Source organism: Crinia signifera, chromosome 2, assembly GCF_055691185.1.
Source record: "Crinia signifera chromosome 2, ASM5569118v1, whole genome shotgun sequence".
In the NCBI taxonomy this organism is placed as follows: domain Eukaryota; kingdom Metazoa; phylum Chordata; class Amphibia; order Anura; family Myobatrachidae; genus Crinia; species Crinia signifera.
In genome coordinates, this window is record NC_139218.1 from 350,748,271 (window position 1) to 350,764,350 (window position 16,080).

Below are 16,080 nucleotides of genomic sequence, written 5' to 3' on the forward strand. Positions count from 1 at the left end.
TCACAGTACCCCCAGACAGGGCCCCCAGGCTTTGTGCGTGCTCCGGAAGTCTTCCAGTGCAGCCTCTGATACATTGTATCACTCACTGACTGTAATCATCAGCGCTGTGTAACCCTGTGTGGGCATCTCTGTGCCACTGCTGTGTTGTGACCCTGTGTGGGCATCTCTGTGCCGGGGCCCTGCATGCCAGCCTTTCCTGCGTTACTGTGGCACTGCTGGGACCTTGTGTGACTACCCTCATGTATTATTAGGAGACTAGATCACTGATCAGCCCTGTCCTGGGCTGCAGACACCCAGTATTAATAACCCCCTGGACATGTACAATGCTCATTCAGTATAAGAGAGGTAAGTAGTATTATTCCTTATCTGCATGAAATGTATTATAGCAATAAACCAATGTATTATATGCCCCCTGCAAAATCCTATCAGGGTTAATTTCCTACTGTTTTGGATGAAATTAACATATTATTTAATTTACTGCATATAAAATGAATACTGGGTGTAATATAAGGGGGAAATGGGGTAACTAAAACAGGGGTGAGTGTTGTCCCCTGAGGCAAATTCACAACATATTTACTTTGCTAATTACATTTGCTATTTTATTCCAAAGCTTATTTGGGCAAATCACTGTCATTCCTTGTTATTTTATGAATCCTAAATTTGATTAAAGCATTTATTTCAGTGAAAAATTGCTTTTTATCATCTTTTTAAATGATAAAAAATGAAATGTCATCAAATTGCCGCCAAATTTTTTTTTCCTTCAAAAGTGATATAGTGGAGTATGAAGTACCATCCAATCAGTTCCTGTCAAGGAGGAATCTCCAAATCTGCATGTAAACGTAGACTTATGCTTTTCTGTGGGCTTTTGCAGTTTAAATGTACTTATGTTTGTACTCGGCAAAAGCGGAAACTAGAAGGAGCCCATTTTGAATTGCCTACTATGCCAGTAGGTGCAGAGGAATGTTCGGTAACCACAAAACTATGCATTTTACCTCCATAGCTCAATCTGAAAATGTTTAATTTTGGAGCTTACTATAGACCCTTAACTAAGTGTGTAAGTATAAAAATGTTTTGCATATTAAAATTCTTTTTTTGGTACTTGTTTCCTAGCACGGCCACAACGATCATGATCGTGGTCATCGCGTGTAAAATCGCGGCCATCGCATGCACTAAAAAATTGGGTGCGATGGGCCAGACGCGATGGCCGCGATTTCCCCATAGAGACCAATGTTAAATGCCTCAATTTACCCGCGATGACCACGATTTCCCATAGGAAACAATGTGAAATGGCTCAATTTAACCAAAGTATCATAGGAACAATGGTAAATGGCCCAAAAACACCCCTGAACATTGAAATGTCCCCCCAAAAGTAGTTTACGCCACCCCGCGATCAACGTGAACCCGAAGCGTGGCGAGCGGCGGCGGTACGCGTCCTCCGACCTTTTCATACCCCCACTATCCACGTCGGCGTGGAGTTGAGAATAGAATAGTGTGTCGAGCGCAGCGAGCCACCGAGCCCGAAGCGTGGCGAGCGCACGCGGATACCTGTGAAGCCCGCGAAGGGACGCGTTTACCTGTGAAGGTATCCGCGTCCCCTCGCGGGGCTTGCTGCGCTCGCCACGCTTCGGGCTCGCTGCGCTCGCCACACTATTCTATTCTCAACTCCACGCCGACGTGGATAGTGGGGGTATGAAAAGGCCGGAGGACGCGTACCGCCGCCCCTCGCGGGCTCGCTGCGCTCGCCACGCTTGATCGCGGGGTGGCGTGAAATACTTTTGGGGGGACATGTCAATGTTCAGGGGTGTTTTTTGGGGTTTACCATTACCATTTACCATTGTTCCCTATGATGATTTGGGTAAATTGACCCATTTAACATTGTTTCCTATGGGAAATCGCGGTCATCGGGGGTAAAGTTAGGCATTTAACATTGTTCCCTATGGGGAAATCGCGGCCATCGCGTGTGGACCATTTAAGCATTTTTGGCCGCATACGACCGGACCGACGCGATTTTCACTGTTTTCAATGCATTTCAATGGAAAAATCGTGGGCATCGCGTCGGTCGCGTCGCAGGCCACTAAAAATTACACCCGATGGCCGCGATTGTGGCCGTGCTAGGAAACAAGTACCCTTTTTTGCTTGTACACAATAATATTTATTGCCTCCTTAACGATACTATCCAAATATTATGGTAACATTGGGCCTTATTCTAGTTCACTCTTTCTGACAAAATCCTTCTTAGATGGACAAAACCATGTGCACTGCAGGGGGCAGATGTAAAATGTGCAGAGAGAATTAGCTTTGGGTGAGTTATTTTGTTTCTGTGCAGGGTAAATACTAGCTGCTTTATTTTTACACTGCAATATAGATCTCACTTTGAAGTAAAACTCCACCCAAATCTAATTATCTCTGCACAAGTAACATCTGCCCCACCTGCAGTGCACATGGTTTTGTCCATCTAAGAAGGATTTTGTAAGAAAGAGTGAACTAGAATAAGGCCCATTGTTATTATCTCATTAACAAAGCATCAATGCATTCAACAGCAGTAGTTCATACAAACTAGCAGCAGCTTCCATTGTAGATGTAAAGAGTAAGGACCTTATTCTGGTCTACACTCAATGCTGCGAAATTTGCAGTGTTGCGTGTGGATGAAATGCCGCTCGGCGAGTTCCCCTGCACGGCCACTAATGGATGTTTAGCATAAACATTCATTTGCAGCCTTGGGTGCTGGGGCCACATCATTTGATTCGGCTAAATCAGATGATTTGGAAGGTGCACACAGATGTAAGACACCTCTCTGGTGTCATATTGGAGTGCTCCCTGTACAGGAAGTAGGCGGACGTCAGCTGCCCGCCCCCAGCACCCGCACCACAGACGCATTTACATGGGAACGCCCATGAAACACTGTGCATTCCCATGGGTGCAACCCGTTGCCCCCCGCCCGCACTTCTAGGTTCGAACGGGACAGCGAACAAGCAGTTTGCCGTGCCTGCTTGCATCCAGCGTATGCACCTGTGTATAAATTCACATGCACAGACGCTAAACATCACTCCCCCATGTGAACGCAAGGGGGAGCAATCCAATCAGAATAAGGCCCTAAATCTCTATCCAAACAGTATCTAGTCTGGTGGACAGGTGACTTCATGAAGGCATCTCTTCCCGGACCCAGGGCCGTCTTAACAGCAGTGTGGGCCCCTGGGCAAAAGCAATGCACTGGGGCCCTTACCCCTTCTCCCCTCCTAGGGGTGGGGGGTGCTATCAGCAGCAGCTTTGATGTCCCACGGGTGGCAGGGGGTGCTCTATCTTCCATTCAAGTAACTTCTGCTAATTACTCCTTTACTGCACAGGTGGTGGGAGGGAGAACACTAACATGTGGAAGGGGCACTGAGCTGAATGAAGGGTCCCTTGTACATGACTTCCAGGGAGGTTTTATACGCAGGGGAGGGTTGGATAATGGAGTGGGCTTAATATTTGTCATTTTCCGGTGGAAGGGCAGCTTGTTTGACTGCAGATATTGCCATTATCTGGAAGTAGATTTCTTAGTCTTCAATAGTATTAAAACCTAGAGTCCCAACTTTCAGGAGGTGCTGGGAACTTGGGGATCAGAGATCAGGAGCCAGAGCAATCCATTGACAAAAATATAAAACTGTACACCAGACGTTTGGAGCTGGAGCAGGGACCGGCTGCTGGAAGGCTGATATCTCTGGTTCTGGGCATGAAAGAGACAAGCCGCTAGTGTCAGAGAGAACCTGAGAAATATGACTGGGAATTGCAATTAACAGGTCAGATGTGGACTGCTGCTTTGAAGTTAGATATGTCCAGTTCCCCAGGGCCGATTTTCAAAATTCTGGTATCCCTGGAAAAAGGGGATCCTCAGCTATCAGCATAGTGTCCTTGTACACCTGGGGCCCCTGGGCAAGTGCCCATTAAGCCCATACAAAAAGATGGCCCTGCCCGGACCACTGCTGCAGCAAATCTGTATGTCCTCACCAGCTCTCTCTTCTATATTTCAGATTAAACCAGAGTTGGAAAAGCACTCAGCCTTGCATGTAACAGTCATGGGCTCTCCACCTTTGTGACGTGTTATGTGCGATCTGTAACAGCTGGTCCGGCATGTTATATCTGAGGTTTGGTGATATCAAACAGTAACTGAAGCTCACGCCACGCAGTAGCTGAAGAGGACACATAAAACAAATAATAGACTTTGTGCTGTACCCAGAGCAGAGTGGACACCAGCATCGTCATGGATAAGAAATCATTTGAGATGGTGCTAGATGAAGTCAGGAAGGTATGGGTGGATAAAAAGCATTTGTTTAACATATTTTGATCCTTGACTTTGTTGTAGTAGTAGCAATTGAGATTTCCAATATGCATGTGCACTATGATATGTCATTATCAAATTTGTAATTTTAATACTGTCTAGCGCTACAATTTTTTTGTATATTGCAGCAAGTGAGATTGTAGCTGGTCCAAAAGACACCATCTGAATGCTTGTGACATGCCTGCATTTGGACGACCACTCCCCCCCCCCCCCCCCCCCAAATGCTGTCTTCCAGTAACTAACTTTGTAAAAAATCCTGCGTTGCGGCCGTCCATTGCAATTTACTCGCTGCATGTGCATCCTGCGGCTCAGACGCACGTGCAGTAAGTTGATCAAGTTGCATAATAGCCGCTTTGCGACCGCATCTGAGTCGTGCTGTGTACTTGCAGTGCGATTTTAACTATACAGTCAAAATCCTATAGAAAATAGTGAAAATCCCACCATGTTTAGGCATAACCGATAGTGATTTTTTGTGTCCCTGCTGTCCAATAGAGGATGAGGAGTCTGGGCAGGATGCCTATCTCATAGCGCAGGCGGAAGGGAGAGTCTTCTTTCCTTTTCAAATATGGTATATAAAATGGCTGAGTACTGTTGTTGCGCTTGAGAGAGGTCTTGAGGCCTGAGTGTGAGTTCTAATGAAATAGATCGATCTGTTGACTTTTCTGGTTTCAGGCGGTGATGACCGAGTATAAAGTCAAGGCCTTGGATTATGCACAAGGATATTTTTCCTGTGAACAGGTAATATTAGAAAGCATACAGACTATAAAAACAATCTGAACACTTCCATAACAAATGGGAAATTATTCAATCAATTGAGAACTCACAGGGGCGGGGGGGATGGTGCCCCTCTGTGGGCAGATTTATCAATTAGGTTGCGCATACTAATAATTTAGCTACTAACTCATTTTACCGGCTGTGCTGCTATAATGGCAGAAGCTTATTGGATACTTTGAGCAACTTTTTCACTATCTCTCCCCAATTTGATAAATACCCAACTAAATGGGTGAGTTACCCTAAAGGGGGAACTGTCCAGTGCTGCTCTCCTGACTTCTACTCATTCTTTATGGAAATATACACTTCACAGGCAAGGGACATTACGCCAGATTTCACAGAGATTTACTGTATATAAAACCAATGGTTTACATGCAAATCCAAAAAACATCAGAGATGAACATGTGTAGGATCTGTACTGAGCTTGTGCAGGTGATGGTGACATTCCCCCTCAGCCGCAGAATGATTGACATGCTGTGGCCGTTTAGGGCCTAGAATGGTGACTGTTCTGCAAAACAGTTGGGGGTGTCAGCCCTCAGCTGCAGATGTCCTGCCCTCATTCTGAGTGATTACACCAGACACAGTGGTCGAAGTGGAAATTTTGAAGTGGGGGTATGGAAATTTTGAAGTGGGGGTATGGAAAAGTAAAGAGTGAATATAGTGCGCACCTTCGGACACCCCCCTGTCCATCAACGTCCCCTGCCAGACTGCCCCGTTGTACAGGGGTATTACAAAAGCACAATATGTGCTGCTGAGTGATCAGAGAGCATCCTGAGGGGGAAAAAAAACTTTTTTTTTTATCTTCAGATTAAAGTGGGGGTATGCCATACCCCCGTATACCGCCCCACTTCGACCACTGACCAGACATTCCTAGTAATCTGTTTCTGCACTTGGTCTGATTCTGCCTCTTGGGTTGCAGCAGCGGATCAGAGACACCTGTGACATTAGCCTATTTTTACAAAGCAGCTGCGTCTACCTCTGCATCAGGCACATTGTCCACACAGCAGTGTGTCTATATTTTCCTGACCTCATACCATATCCTAATCGAGTCCTAGTAAGAGCCGTAAAGAAACAAATCATCCTCAGTACCGCCTCTTACAGGGACAGATGCACCAAGCTTCAAAAAGTGATAAAGTGGACAGTGACAAACAACCAGGGGGTTATTAAGACCTGGTGATATTAGTTTCAGTATTGCGCTCTACCTTTGAGGTTGTTTTTAGGTGCAGCAAATCTGGGTCTTGTCCAAAGACCTAGTAACATATGTAGTACAGGGGGGTAGATTTGCGCGCTCTGTGAGATCTGGTTTGTGCGGTTACTCGCTTGTGGCAAGTCTTAGAGAATTGTATTTACACATTGCATAATGTGTGGTACATTAGCTATGCATAATAAAACAGAATGCTTTTCCCTCATGGCCCTACCTAAGTTGCCCCATCTGAACAGGATAGGTGTCCTGTCTTGGAGATTGTACTTCTCATTACTACCCAGACTAACAGTATCTCTCTTCTAGGTGATTGAATTATTAAGATATTTCTCTTGGGCAGAGCCTCAGCTGAAGGCAATAAAAGCCTTGCAGCATGTAAGTATTCTCCTGTTTTAATGTTTTTATATCAACTTTGTAGTGAACTTGACATTAATTATATGAAAGGGCAGTTGTGATATGAGAGAGGGCAATGACATCTTTGATTGCTTCAGCTGTCAATGCAGTAACTTATTAGCCCTGTATTGATGGCACAGGCATTAAGTCTCTGCCCACAGAGTAGGTCACATGATACAGCTCAAGAGTTTTTGGGGATGGCACTGGTCTTTGTCATTAAGAGACTTGAGTAGATAATAAATATTTCCAAGACAGGATGGTAATTTTTAACATATTATTAAAACTTTTAGTATTTTGTATTATTATTATTATTGCCAAAATAACGAAAAATAATAGAGTAATAATCCACAGTTAAAATGCTTTATTTAAATAAATGAAATATGTTTCTTTGAATGCTTCCTGTTATTTCCATTGTGAGCTGGTAATTGCACAATAGACATCACAATTAAAGAGGGGTATTCAATCTGGTATACCAACATTCGGGATCCCGGGCCATTTTCATCCAGTCTGACAGCACATCGACAGTCGGAATTCAATGTTCCGGCTGTCGAGTGCTGGAAAATCAGTGGATCGGTGAGAACAGAAGTGGATGGTTGAAAAACGACATGTGAATTCGACAATCCACGGCCGTTTCCAACAAAATAGATTTGACTTTTCAAAAAGTTGGATCTGACACCGTTCAATGCGGTCGTTAATGGCAGCATTGAATAGGTGAGTGCCGATATTTCCGCTGTTGGGAAATATCTGCACAGATTGAATACCTCCCAAAGTCCCTTTAAACAAGATGGCTCCATGGGGAATAATTACAAAGTGGAAGCTTCATCGTGTCAAAATTTAAAAGCTAAATAATATTAATTGCAAAACACAACTGGCTTTGCAAATAATACCATTCCTCCCACAGAACAACTGGCAATTGTCAGTAAAAATAAGGCTAAATTAAATGCAAACTCATGCACTAAAAGCTCTAAACGTTTGCTTGCAATGTGGGAATTTATTCCTGATGTCATTATTCCTAGTATTCAGGTTTTTCCATTTGTGCGTCATCTGAAATAATAAAATTTTCTTAAAAGGCTGATTCCCAATCTGTAGGGGGAATATGGTACAGCCCCTGTTGCCAAAACTCATAGGAGGCGGGCACTGTGAGCTTAACCGGCATTCCTGATCGTGAGAGCGCTGTCTCTCGCTCTTCACTGAGAACCACCTACATCAGTGAGGCAGGAGGCATTATGGGCGGCAGTCGCTGTATTTGTGCAGAACGACTGTCTTTTTATATGAATGCAATTGGCTTAGAACCAAACACATGTGATTGCTATATTACATGCTTCATAAACCATTACTGCATTTAAGAAATAACAACTACTGGTGTTTATAACATTGTGTGTTTTTCTTTTGTCAGAAAATGGTTGCTATACCTGCAGCCAAAGTTGTGAATATACTGAATTGCTTCACCTTTAGTAAGGACAGACTGAGTGCCCTGGAGCTGCTGGCAGTGTGAGTCCTTGGACCTTTTATATCTTATTCCTGAAATGGGGTTTTATTTACAGTGGGTCTAGAACTAAACTGAATATCCGTCTCTGTGTAAATCTACACCACTAATTAATCTGATTTATTTTACTTTGCTAGTCCATAGGGGGGAGTGTGCTGAGCGATGCTAGATCGCTCAGCACACAGCAATGTGTCAGTGCTGTGTGCTGAGCGATCTGTCAGGGCCAGTGTTCTCCACTGAGAACACTGGCCCTGACTGGCGTTTTAACTAGATTTATCCAGCATGCTGGATATAAATCGCCGGGCAACAGCGGCGTGTGCAGTCGCGCATCGCTATCGCTATGGCCCCTACACATGGAGCGATCAAGGGGCATTTTCTAAATGATCTAGTTACATCGCTTAGAAAATGCCCTGAAATCGCCGCATTACTTTGAACACTCCAATTTTTGTTGCTTTGGTTATAGGTTCATATTATTATTGTTGCTATGGGTATTATTGATGGTTATCTCCCCCATTATGCTACATGACTTCCAGGTAAGGCCTATTCAGCCCAATGCATATTGCCAGAAGTAAGGGATTAAAATACTAGTGTGTATTCATCATTAGTAAAAAAAAACACAAACGTCTTCACACACCACAATGATGCTCATGGATGTGAAGCAATCGTACATAAGATTTATTTATGCCCACAGTTATCCTGTGTATGTGATGTCACATTAAACATAGAAACATAGAATTTGACGGCAGATAAGAACCACTTGGCCCATCTAGTCTGCCCCTTTTTTTAAACATGTTACCTCAAACCATATTTGATCCTTATTTTTTTGTAAGGATATCAATATGCTTATCCCAAGCATGTTTAAATTGTACTACTGTATTTGCGTCTACCACCTCTGTTGGGAGGCTATTCCATTTATCTACTACTCTTTCTGTGAAAAAATTCTTCCTCGCATTTCCCCTGAATCTTCCTCCCTCTAGTTTCAGTGCATGTCCTCGTGTTCTGTTGCTCCCCTTCCTGTGAAGAATGTCTCCCACCTGTACCTTGTTAAAGCCCTTGATATATTTGAAAGTTTCTATCATGTCCCCCCTTTCCCTTCTCTGCTCTAAAGTATACATATTAAGATCTTTTAGTCTTTCCTGGTACGTTTTTTGATGTAGGCCATGCACCATTTTAGTTGCTCTTCTTTGTACAGTCTCTAATGTATTTATATCCTTCTGGAGATATTGCCTCCAGAACTGAGCACAATACTCTAGGCACTCGGCGGCTGGGGGAGCGGCGTCGTGGAGACACAGAATCTCTGACTATAACAGAGACCCTGTGCCCCTCCAAAAGTGGCCACCGCCATTGAGAAGATGCTAAAAGTACTCCTGCACCTCTAGTGGCTGTCTCCTCTGCTGCGGTGGCCATCTTTGGAAGGGCACTGGGTCTCTAATACTGTCAGAGACTCTGCGCCTCCGCAGCGCCGAATCCACCCCCAGTTAATCTTCCCCTGTGCAATGACCATTTATCTCCCCTCCCCCCATGGCAAATGAGCATTTAACCCCTATGGCAGCAAGCATGTATTCATCCCCCTATGGCAGCAAGCATGTGTCCCCCTCCATGGCAACGAGCATTTAACCTCTGTAGCAGCAAGCATGTATTGCCCCTGGCAACAAGCATTTAACCCCCATATGGCAGCAAGCATGTATTTTTCCACCCCCGGCAACGAGCATTTAACCCCTGTGGAAGCAAGCATGTATCCTCCCCCCCCCCTGTAAACGAGCATGGGACCGCTGGCAAAGAAATTGTAGGTAAGGGGCACTTATGTGCTAATTGGCCATAAATAATATGAATTGATCCTGGTCCACCAACCCAAGGCACCCCTGCGAGTGTCCTGAGGCACCCCATTTATTTCTATGGTTTACTATTTACATCAGTTTTTTTAGGGCCAGCAGAGAGACTATACGAATGACTATATTATCAAAGGGACAACGACAATAAACACAGGAGCAATTAAGAAGTTTGTTGTTTATAATCCTGACTGATATAATTGCATCACTGTCTATAGGGAATGGTTTGTTTGCTCCCTATGGTTTAAAACCTATTAGGCAATGATCACTACAGGTAGGAAGATAATTTTCTCTTTCAATGGTCCTGGTGACACAGCTCAACACTGGGATGTAGGAGGGTCCGAAGGAGCCAGGCACCTATCCTAAAGCTTTAGAGGGTAGGCTCCTCCCCTACTGCATCCCTGGACTCTTCAGTTCGTGTTAGGTGCCCACTGGAGTGGGTGCTATTCTAAAGGGCTGCAGGAGCAGCCGAAGAATTAGAGTAGTTAGGGTTTTTTTATTATTTTATTAACTATTACCCTAGCTAGGTAGGCACAGTGTGAGGATTTTCATAGTGAATCCTCACACTGCTAGCGCAGCAGGAGCTGACAGAAGCGCGTCCTGTCAGCTCTCTGTGCACAGGGTAGACTCTGTCTGGTCTCCCTGTGCTGCGCTTACAGCCTCTATTAAGAGGCTGCCTGGGCTCCGGAGTAGCCTGAAACCGGCTCCACATTTAGGTGGGGATCATGGGGGACAGGCGCTCCGTGATGGCGGCGGCCATTTTATGCGGAGCTTACACGCTGAGCTCCTGACTGAGAGGACAGCAGCGCTGTGACAGGCATGTTCCAAGTGGTCCCCATTTGAGGGGGAGATACTGGAACAAGGAAATCCTACCTAAGGAGCGGCTAGCTGGGGGTGGTTGGCGCCAAAAGGTCACGGACCCCGCAGCAGCAGGGACTTTGGTCTCTTCCTTCACTCTGACTTTGGCGCCTTTCAGAACGCTTGCAGCGGAGCTGAGCTGGCTTATTGATCCTGGCAGAGTGACTTGGATTTCCTGGGCATCGCTTCCCCGCAGTTGAAACCTACAGACAGCTAAGTGATTGGGTGCATTGACTTTGTATAAACGCTTGTACAATTGTTTGCACTGTGTATATTGAGATATATATATATACGCTTCACTTGCATCATGTCTGAGCATCAGGCTGTGGTTTTGGGGGAGGGAGTCCTTAGTGCACTGAGCGCGTGCAATGTTTGCACACAAAAGTTTGTCCCTGAGCAGATGGCCAAGGGGGGCTTATGTATTACTTGCGCTGATGTGAGACCCATGGGCAGTGAACACCATAGGGGAGAGCAGAGTGAACCTGCGTGGGCCAGTGCCCTAGGCAGGTCGGTAAACGCTTTGGTGCAGCTTCTGGACAGGCAGAGTGATGTGCTGGTAGAATCACAGAGACCTATGCCATCATCTCAGCAGTCGTCTGGCTCCTTACCTCTTACCCAGGCAGATCCTGCACTTATTCAGGTGATGCAGGATACTGCTAAGGGGATCAACAGATTCAGTGAAATACTGGACAAAATGGATGAGGTTACAGGGACCCCTAAAAGGTCTTATGCTATGCCTAATGTGTTAGAGGAAGAGGAAGGAGAGTATACTGACACACCCTGGGACCAGGGTGATGATTTTGAAGAGACCTCTGCTGCTGGTATAGAGGATCTTATTGTGGCTGTAAAACAGGCGTTAAAACTGTCTGTTGAGGATAAGACCCCTGTTAAGGGTGTTTTTAAGCGACAGCGAAAGGAGGCTGTTACTTTTCCCTCAGATGAGGGGTTACAGGAACTATTGGAAGGGGCTTGGAAAACCCCAGATAAGAGGCTACAGATGCCTAAAAGATTCCTTAGTCTGTACCCCATGCCGGAGTCTCATTCTGAACTCTGGGAAAAGGTGCCTGTTGTGGATGCTTCTGTGGCACGCTTATCAAAAGCTACGGTATTACCTGTACAGGGTGGTGCAGCTTTTAAAGATGCTGTGGATAAAAAGCTAGAGGGAAACCTCAAGGCTATTTTTGAAGGGGTGGGGTTTACCCTGCGTCCCCTTATTGCTTCAGCCTGGGTCTCTAAGGCCATTATAGAGTGGGCTGGTGAGCTATGCACCATGCTGCAGGCTGACCACGGTGCTTTGCTGGTAGCAGAAAAGATTAAGGCCGCTGCAGAATATGCGGTGGAAGCAGAGGAGGAAGCTCTTAAAATGGCTACCAGAGTATCCACAGTCTCCATAAATGCCAGGAGGGTACTCTGGCTTAAGGCCTGGGAAGCGGACAATGAGTCCAAAAAGGCCTTAGAAATGTTAGCTTTCAAGGGAAAGTTACTTTTTGGTTCTGAGCTTGAGGAGATTATAAAACAAGCCACAGGCGGCAAGAGTACGTTTCTGCCGGCCTCCTCAACAAAGCAGTCATCCAGATTTGCTGCTTTTAGGCCGTCCTTTCGGCCCTCCCCTAGAGGTGGTGCGTCCTTTCGGGGACAATCGTTCAGGGGAAAGTTCCAGAACTCCAGGGGCAAATCCCAAAGGTCCAAGTTTGGCTCTTTCAATAAGAAGCCTGCCTCTAAAGGAGAGGAAAAACCCTCCGCATGACTGCCAGGGGATCAGCCCGGCAGGGATAAAGGTGGGGGGGCGTCTTACACACTTCAGAGACGCTTGGGCTTCTCTAGACCAGGATACCTGGGTCTTAGAGATTATTACCCAGGGTTACAAAATCCCTTTCAGAGGGCGGACTCCAAAGAGGTTCATCCCCACACCCATACCAAAGCAGGCGCTCCTGCGCACAGCTCTTATGAGAGCGGCTCATTCCCTTTTGGAAAAAGGGGTGGTAGTCCCGGTTCCCAGGGCAGAGTGGAAGAAAGGATTTTACTCCACGCTGTTCCTGGTGCCCAAACCAGACGGGTCTTTCAGACCAATACTAAATTTGAAGTCCTTAAATGTTCACCTTTGGGTAGACCGTTTCAAAATGGAGTCTTTGAGAACTGTACTCCTGAGTCTGGACCAGGGAGAATTTCTGGCGTCCATGGATGTCCAGGACGCATATCTGCACGTTCCCATTCACCCGGAACATCAGATGCTGTTGAGATTTGCCATAGGAGACCTGCATTTACAGTTCCGGGCGTTACCCTTTGGCCTAGCAACCGCGCCAAGGGTATTTACAAAAATAATGTCTGTGATGGCGGCAGTGCTGAGGCTCAGGGGAATCACAGTAATACCCTATTTGGACGATCTCCTGTTCAAAGCAGAATCAGCAACACTGCTTCAAAGTCATTTAAAAGAGGCCATCAGTTTTTTGCAGGCTCACGGCTGGATTTTAAACTTACAAAAATCTCAGTTGGTACCATCACAGAGGATCCAGTTCTTGGGAGTCATACTGGATACCCATCTCCATCGGGTATTCCTCCCGGAGATAAAGGCCAGGGACCTGGTCAATCTAGTTCAGGAGATCCTCAGTGCTCCGAGCTTGTCAGTATGGAGGTGCCTCAAACTCCTGGGGAAAATGGTGGCGTCATTCGAAACGCTTCAATTTGCCAGGTTCCACTCTCGAGTATTCCAATGGAACATTTTGTCAGCCTGGTCAGGAAACACTTTGACCATGAAGACGGAGTTGATAGTGCTGTCCGCAGACACTCGGGACTCCTTGAAATGGTGGACAGAGGTAGATTCCCTTCAGTGGGGTCGGTCATTACAGACCTGGGACTGGTTGATAGTAACTACCGATGCCAGTCTCAGGGGCTGGGGGGCAGTAGCCCTGGATCTCAGGCTGCAGGGCCTGTGGACGGCAGAGGAATCAGCGTTGCCAATCAACATCTTGGAGCTGAGAGCTGTCTGGAAAGTGATTTCCTTGGCGGGAGACAGGTTAAGGAACTCCCTCTTGAGGATTCAGACCGACAATGCCACAGCTGTGGCGTATCTGAATCACCAGGGAGGTACACGCAGCAGATTGGCCATGTGGGAGGTGTCCAGAATCTTTCTATGGGCGGAACAGAATGTTCCTGCAGTATCGGCTATATTCATTCCAGGAGTGGAGAATATAGAAGCAGACTTCCTGAGCAGGGAGGAGCTCAAGGAAGGAGAATGGAGCCTACACCCTCAGGTGTTTCACCAGATCACTGCAATGTGGGGAACTCCGGATTTGGACCTAATGGCATCCAGGTTCAACCATCAGGTGCCCAGGTTCTATGCCAGAACGAGAGATCCGCTAGCAGAGGCAGTGGATGCCATGACTACCCATTGGCAGGGAAATCTTCTTTATGCATTCCCTCCTATTCCGATGTTAGCAAGACTGTTAAAGAGGGTACAGGACCAGAAGGTCCCGGTGATCCTTGTGGCCCCAGATTGGCCAAGGAGGTCTTGGTATTCGAGGCTTCAGAGGTTATCAGTGGATTCATGGCGTCTACCTCTGAGACCAGACCTGTTAAGACAAGGCCCATTCAATCATCTGGATTCCGATCGATTGATTTTGACGGCTTGGTTATTGAAACCGCCATTTTGAAAAAGAAAGGATTTTCTGACGCAGTAGTGCAGACTATGATAAAAGCCAGAAAGGCTGTTTCTTCTGCAAATTATTATAGAGTCTGGAAGACTTATATTAGATGGTGTGAGAGGCAAAAAGCTCACACATCTCACTTCAAATTATCAAAAATGTTGGATTTTTTACAAGATGGATTTTCTTCGGGCCTAAGCCTTCAGTCGTTGAAGGTGCAGATTTCGGCCTTGTCCATCTATTTTCAAAAAAGAATTGCCATTTTACCGGAGATTCAAACTTTTTTACAAGGGGTATCCAAACTGAATCCCCCTTACAAGCAACCAGTAGCACCTTGGGACCTGTCACTGGTTTTGGATTGCCTTCAGAAGGCACCTTTTGAGCCTTTGAGGTCGGCTGACTTTAAGTTTCTCACGTGGAAGTTAGTGTTTTTGTTAGCAGTAGCATCTGCTAAGAGGGTGTCTGAGTTGGGAGCCTTGTCATGCAAATCTCCCTTCTTAATCTTTCACGATGACAGGGCTGTTCTGAGAACAGTGCCGCAATTTTTACCGAAGGTAGTCTCTGCCTTCCATTTAAATCAGGAGATAGTTCTACCTGTGTTTCAACCCCCAGAGGGTTCCAAGAAAAGGGACAAGTTGAAGACTTTGGATGTTGTGCGTGCCTTACGCATATATGTGGACAGAGTGAAGAGTGTTAGAAAGACTGACACTTTATTGGTATTGTATGACGTACATAAAATTGGTTGGCCTGCATCTAAGCAGACCATTGCTAGGTGGTTGCGATCTGTGATAGCTTTTGCATACACCAAAGTGGGTAGGCCTGTACCGGCCAGAATTAATGCGCATACCACCAGGTCAGTTGCTACCTCTTGGGCGGTCCGACATGGGGCCACAGCGGAGCAGGTTTGCAGAGCTGCCACTTGGTCATCTGTTCACACATTTGCCAAATTCTATAGGTTCCATGAGTTCGCGTCGGAGGACGCATCATTCGGGCGAGCAGTGCTGAGAGCTGCAGACCTGAGCGTACCCTCCCAAAGGACCGGCTCTGGAACGTCCCAGTGTTGAGCTGTGTCACCAGGACCATTGAAAGAGAAAAAGGGATTTTTGTAAGAACTTACCGTTCGAATCCCTTTCTCTGATATGGTCCTGGTGACACAGCGATCCCTCCCTTACGCTCAGTAAGTATGCCAGAATTTCATGATGTTCATGTTAAAATGGTTAAAAGTTAACAGTTTCTGTTATAAAATGTGCATATAATATGTGCAGGCGTTTGTACTGAGTTAATGTATTCCAGTGGCTTTGAAAGTTGAACTGAAGAGTCCAGGGATGCAGTAGGGGAGGAGCCTACCCTCTAAAGCTTTAGGATAGGTGCCTGGCTCCTTCGGACCCTCCTACATCCCAGTGTTGAGCTGTGTCACCAGGACCATATCAGAGAAAGGGATTCGAACGGTAAGTTCTTACAAAAATCCCTTTATTTCCGCTCATTCCTTTCTTAAGGATCTGGAGAGGATTATGTGCATCCTTTAGCTGTCCTGCATTCCACACACTATGCCGCTGTACACAGTACCCAATCCATCAGCTGTA

General features: G+C 46.0%; 1 protein-coding gene across 4 annotated transcripts in view; it reads left to right on the forward strand.

Annotated features, from left to right (window-relative positions):
- Positions 1-12: 12 nt before the first annotated feature.
- The window catches only part of PROSER1 (proline and serine rich 1), a 43,222-nt gene continuing 27,154 nt past the window's right edge, over positions 13-16,080 (forward strand). For 2 of the 4 annotated variants that reach the window (XM_083169749.1, XM_083169750.1), the window contains exons 1-5: positions 14-345; positions 4,011-4,285; positions 4,991-5,056; positions 6,597-6,665; positions 8,080-8,174. In XM_083169749.1, the coding sequence (XP_083025875.1) occupies positions 4,241-4,285; positions 4,991-5,056; positions 6,597-6,665; positions 8,080-8,174 (275 nt within the window). In that variant the 5' untranslated portion in view covers positions 14-345; positions 4,011-4,240. Of the gene's footprint in view, positions 346-4,010; positions 4,286-4,990; positions 5,057-6,596; positions 6,666-8,079; positions 8,175-16,080 lie in introns of all 4 variants that reach the window. The other 2 variants (XM_083169748.1, XM_083169752.1) reach the window with 2 other exon arrangements.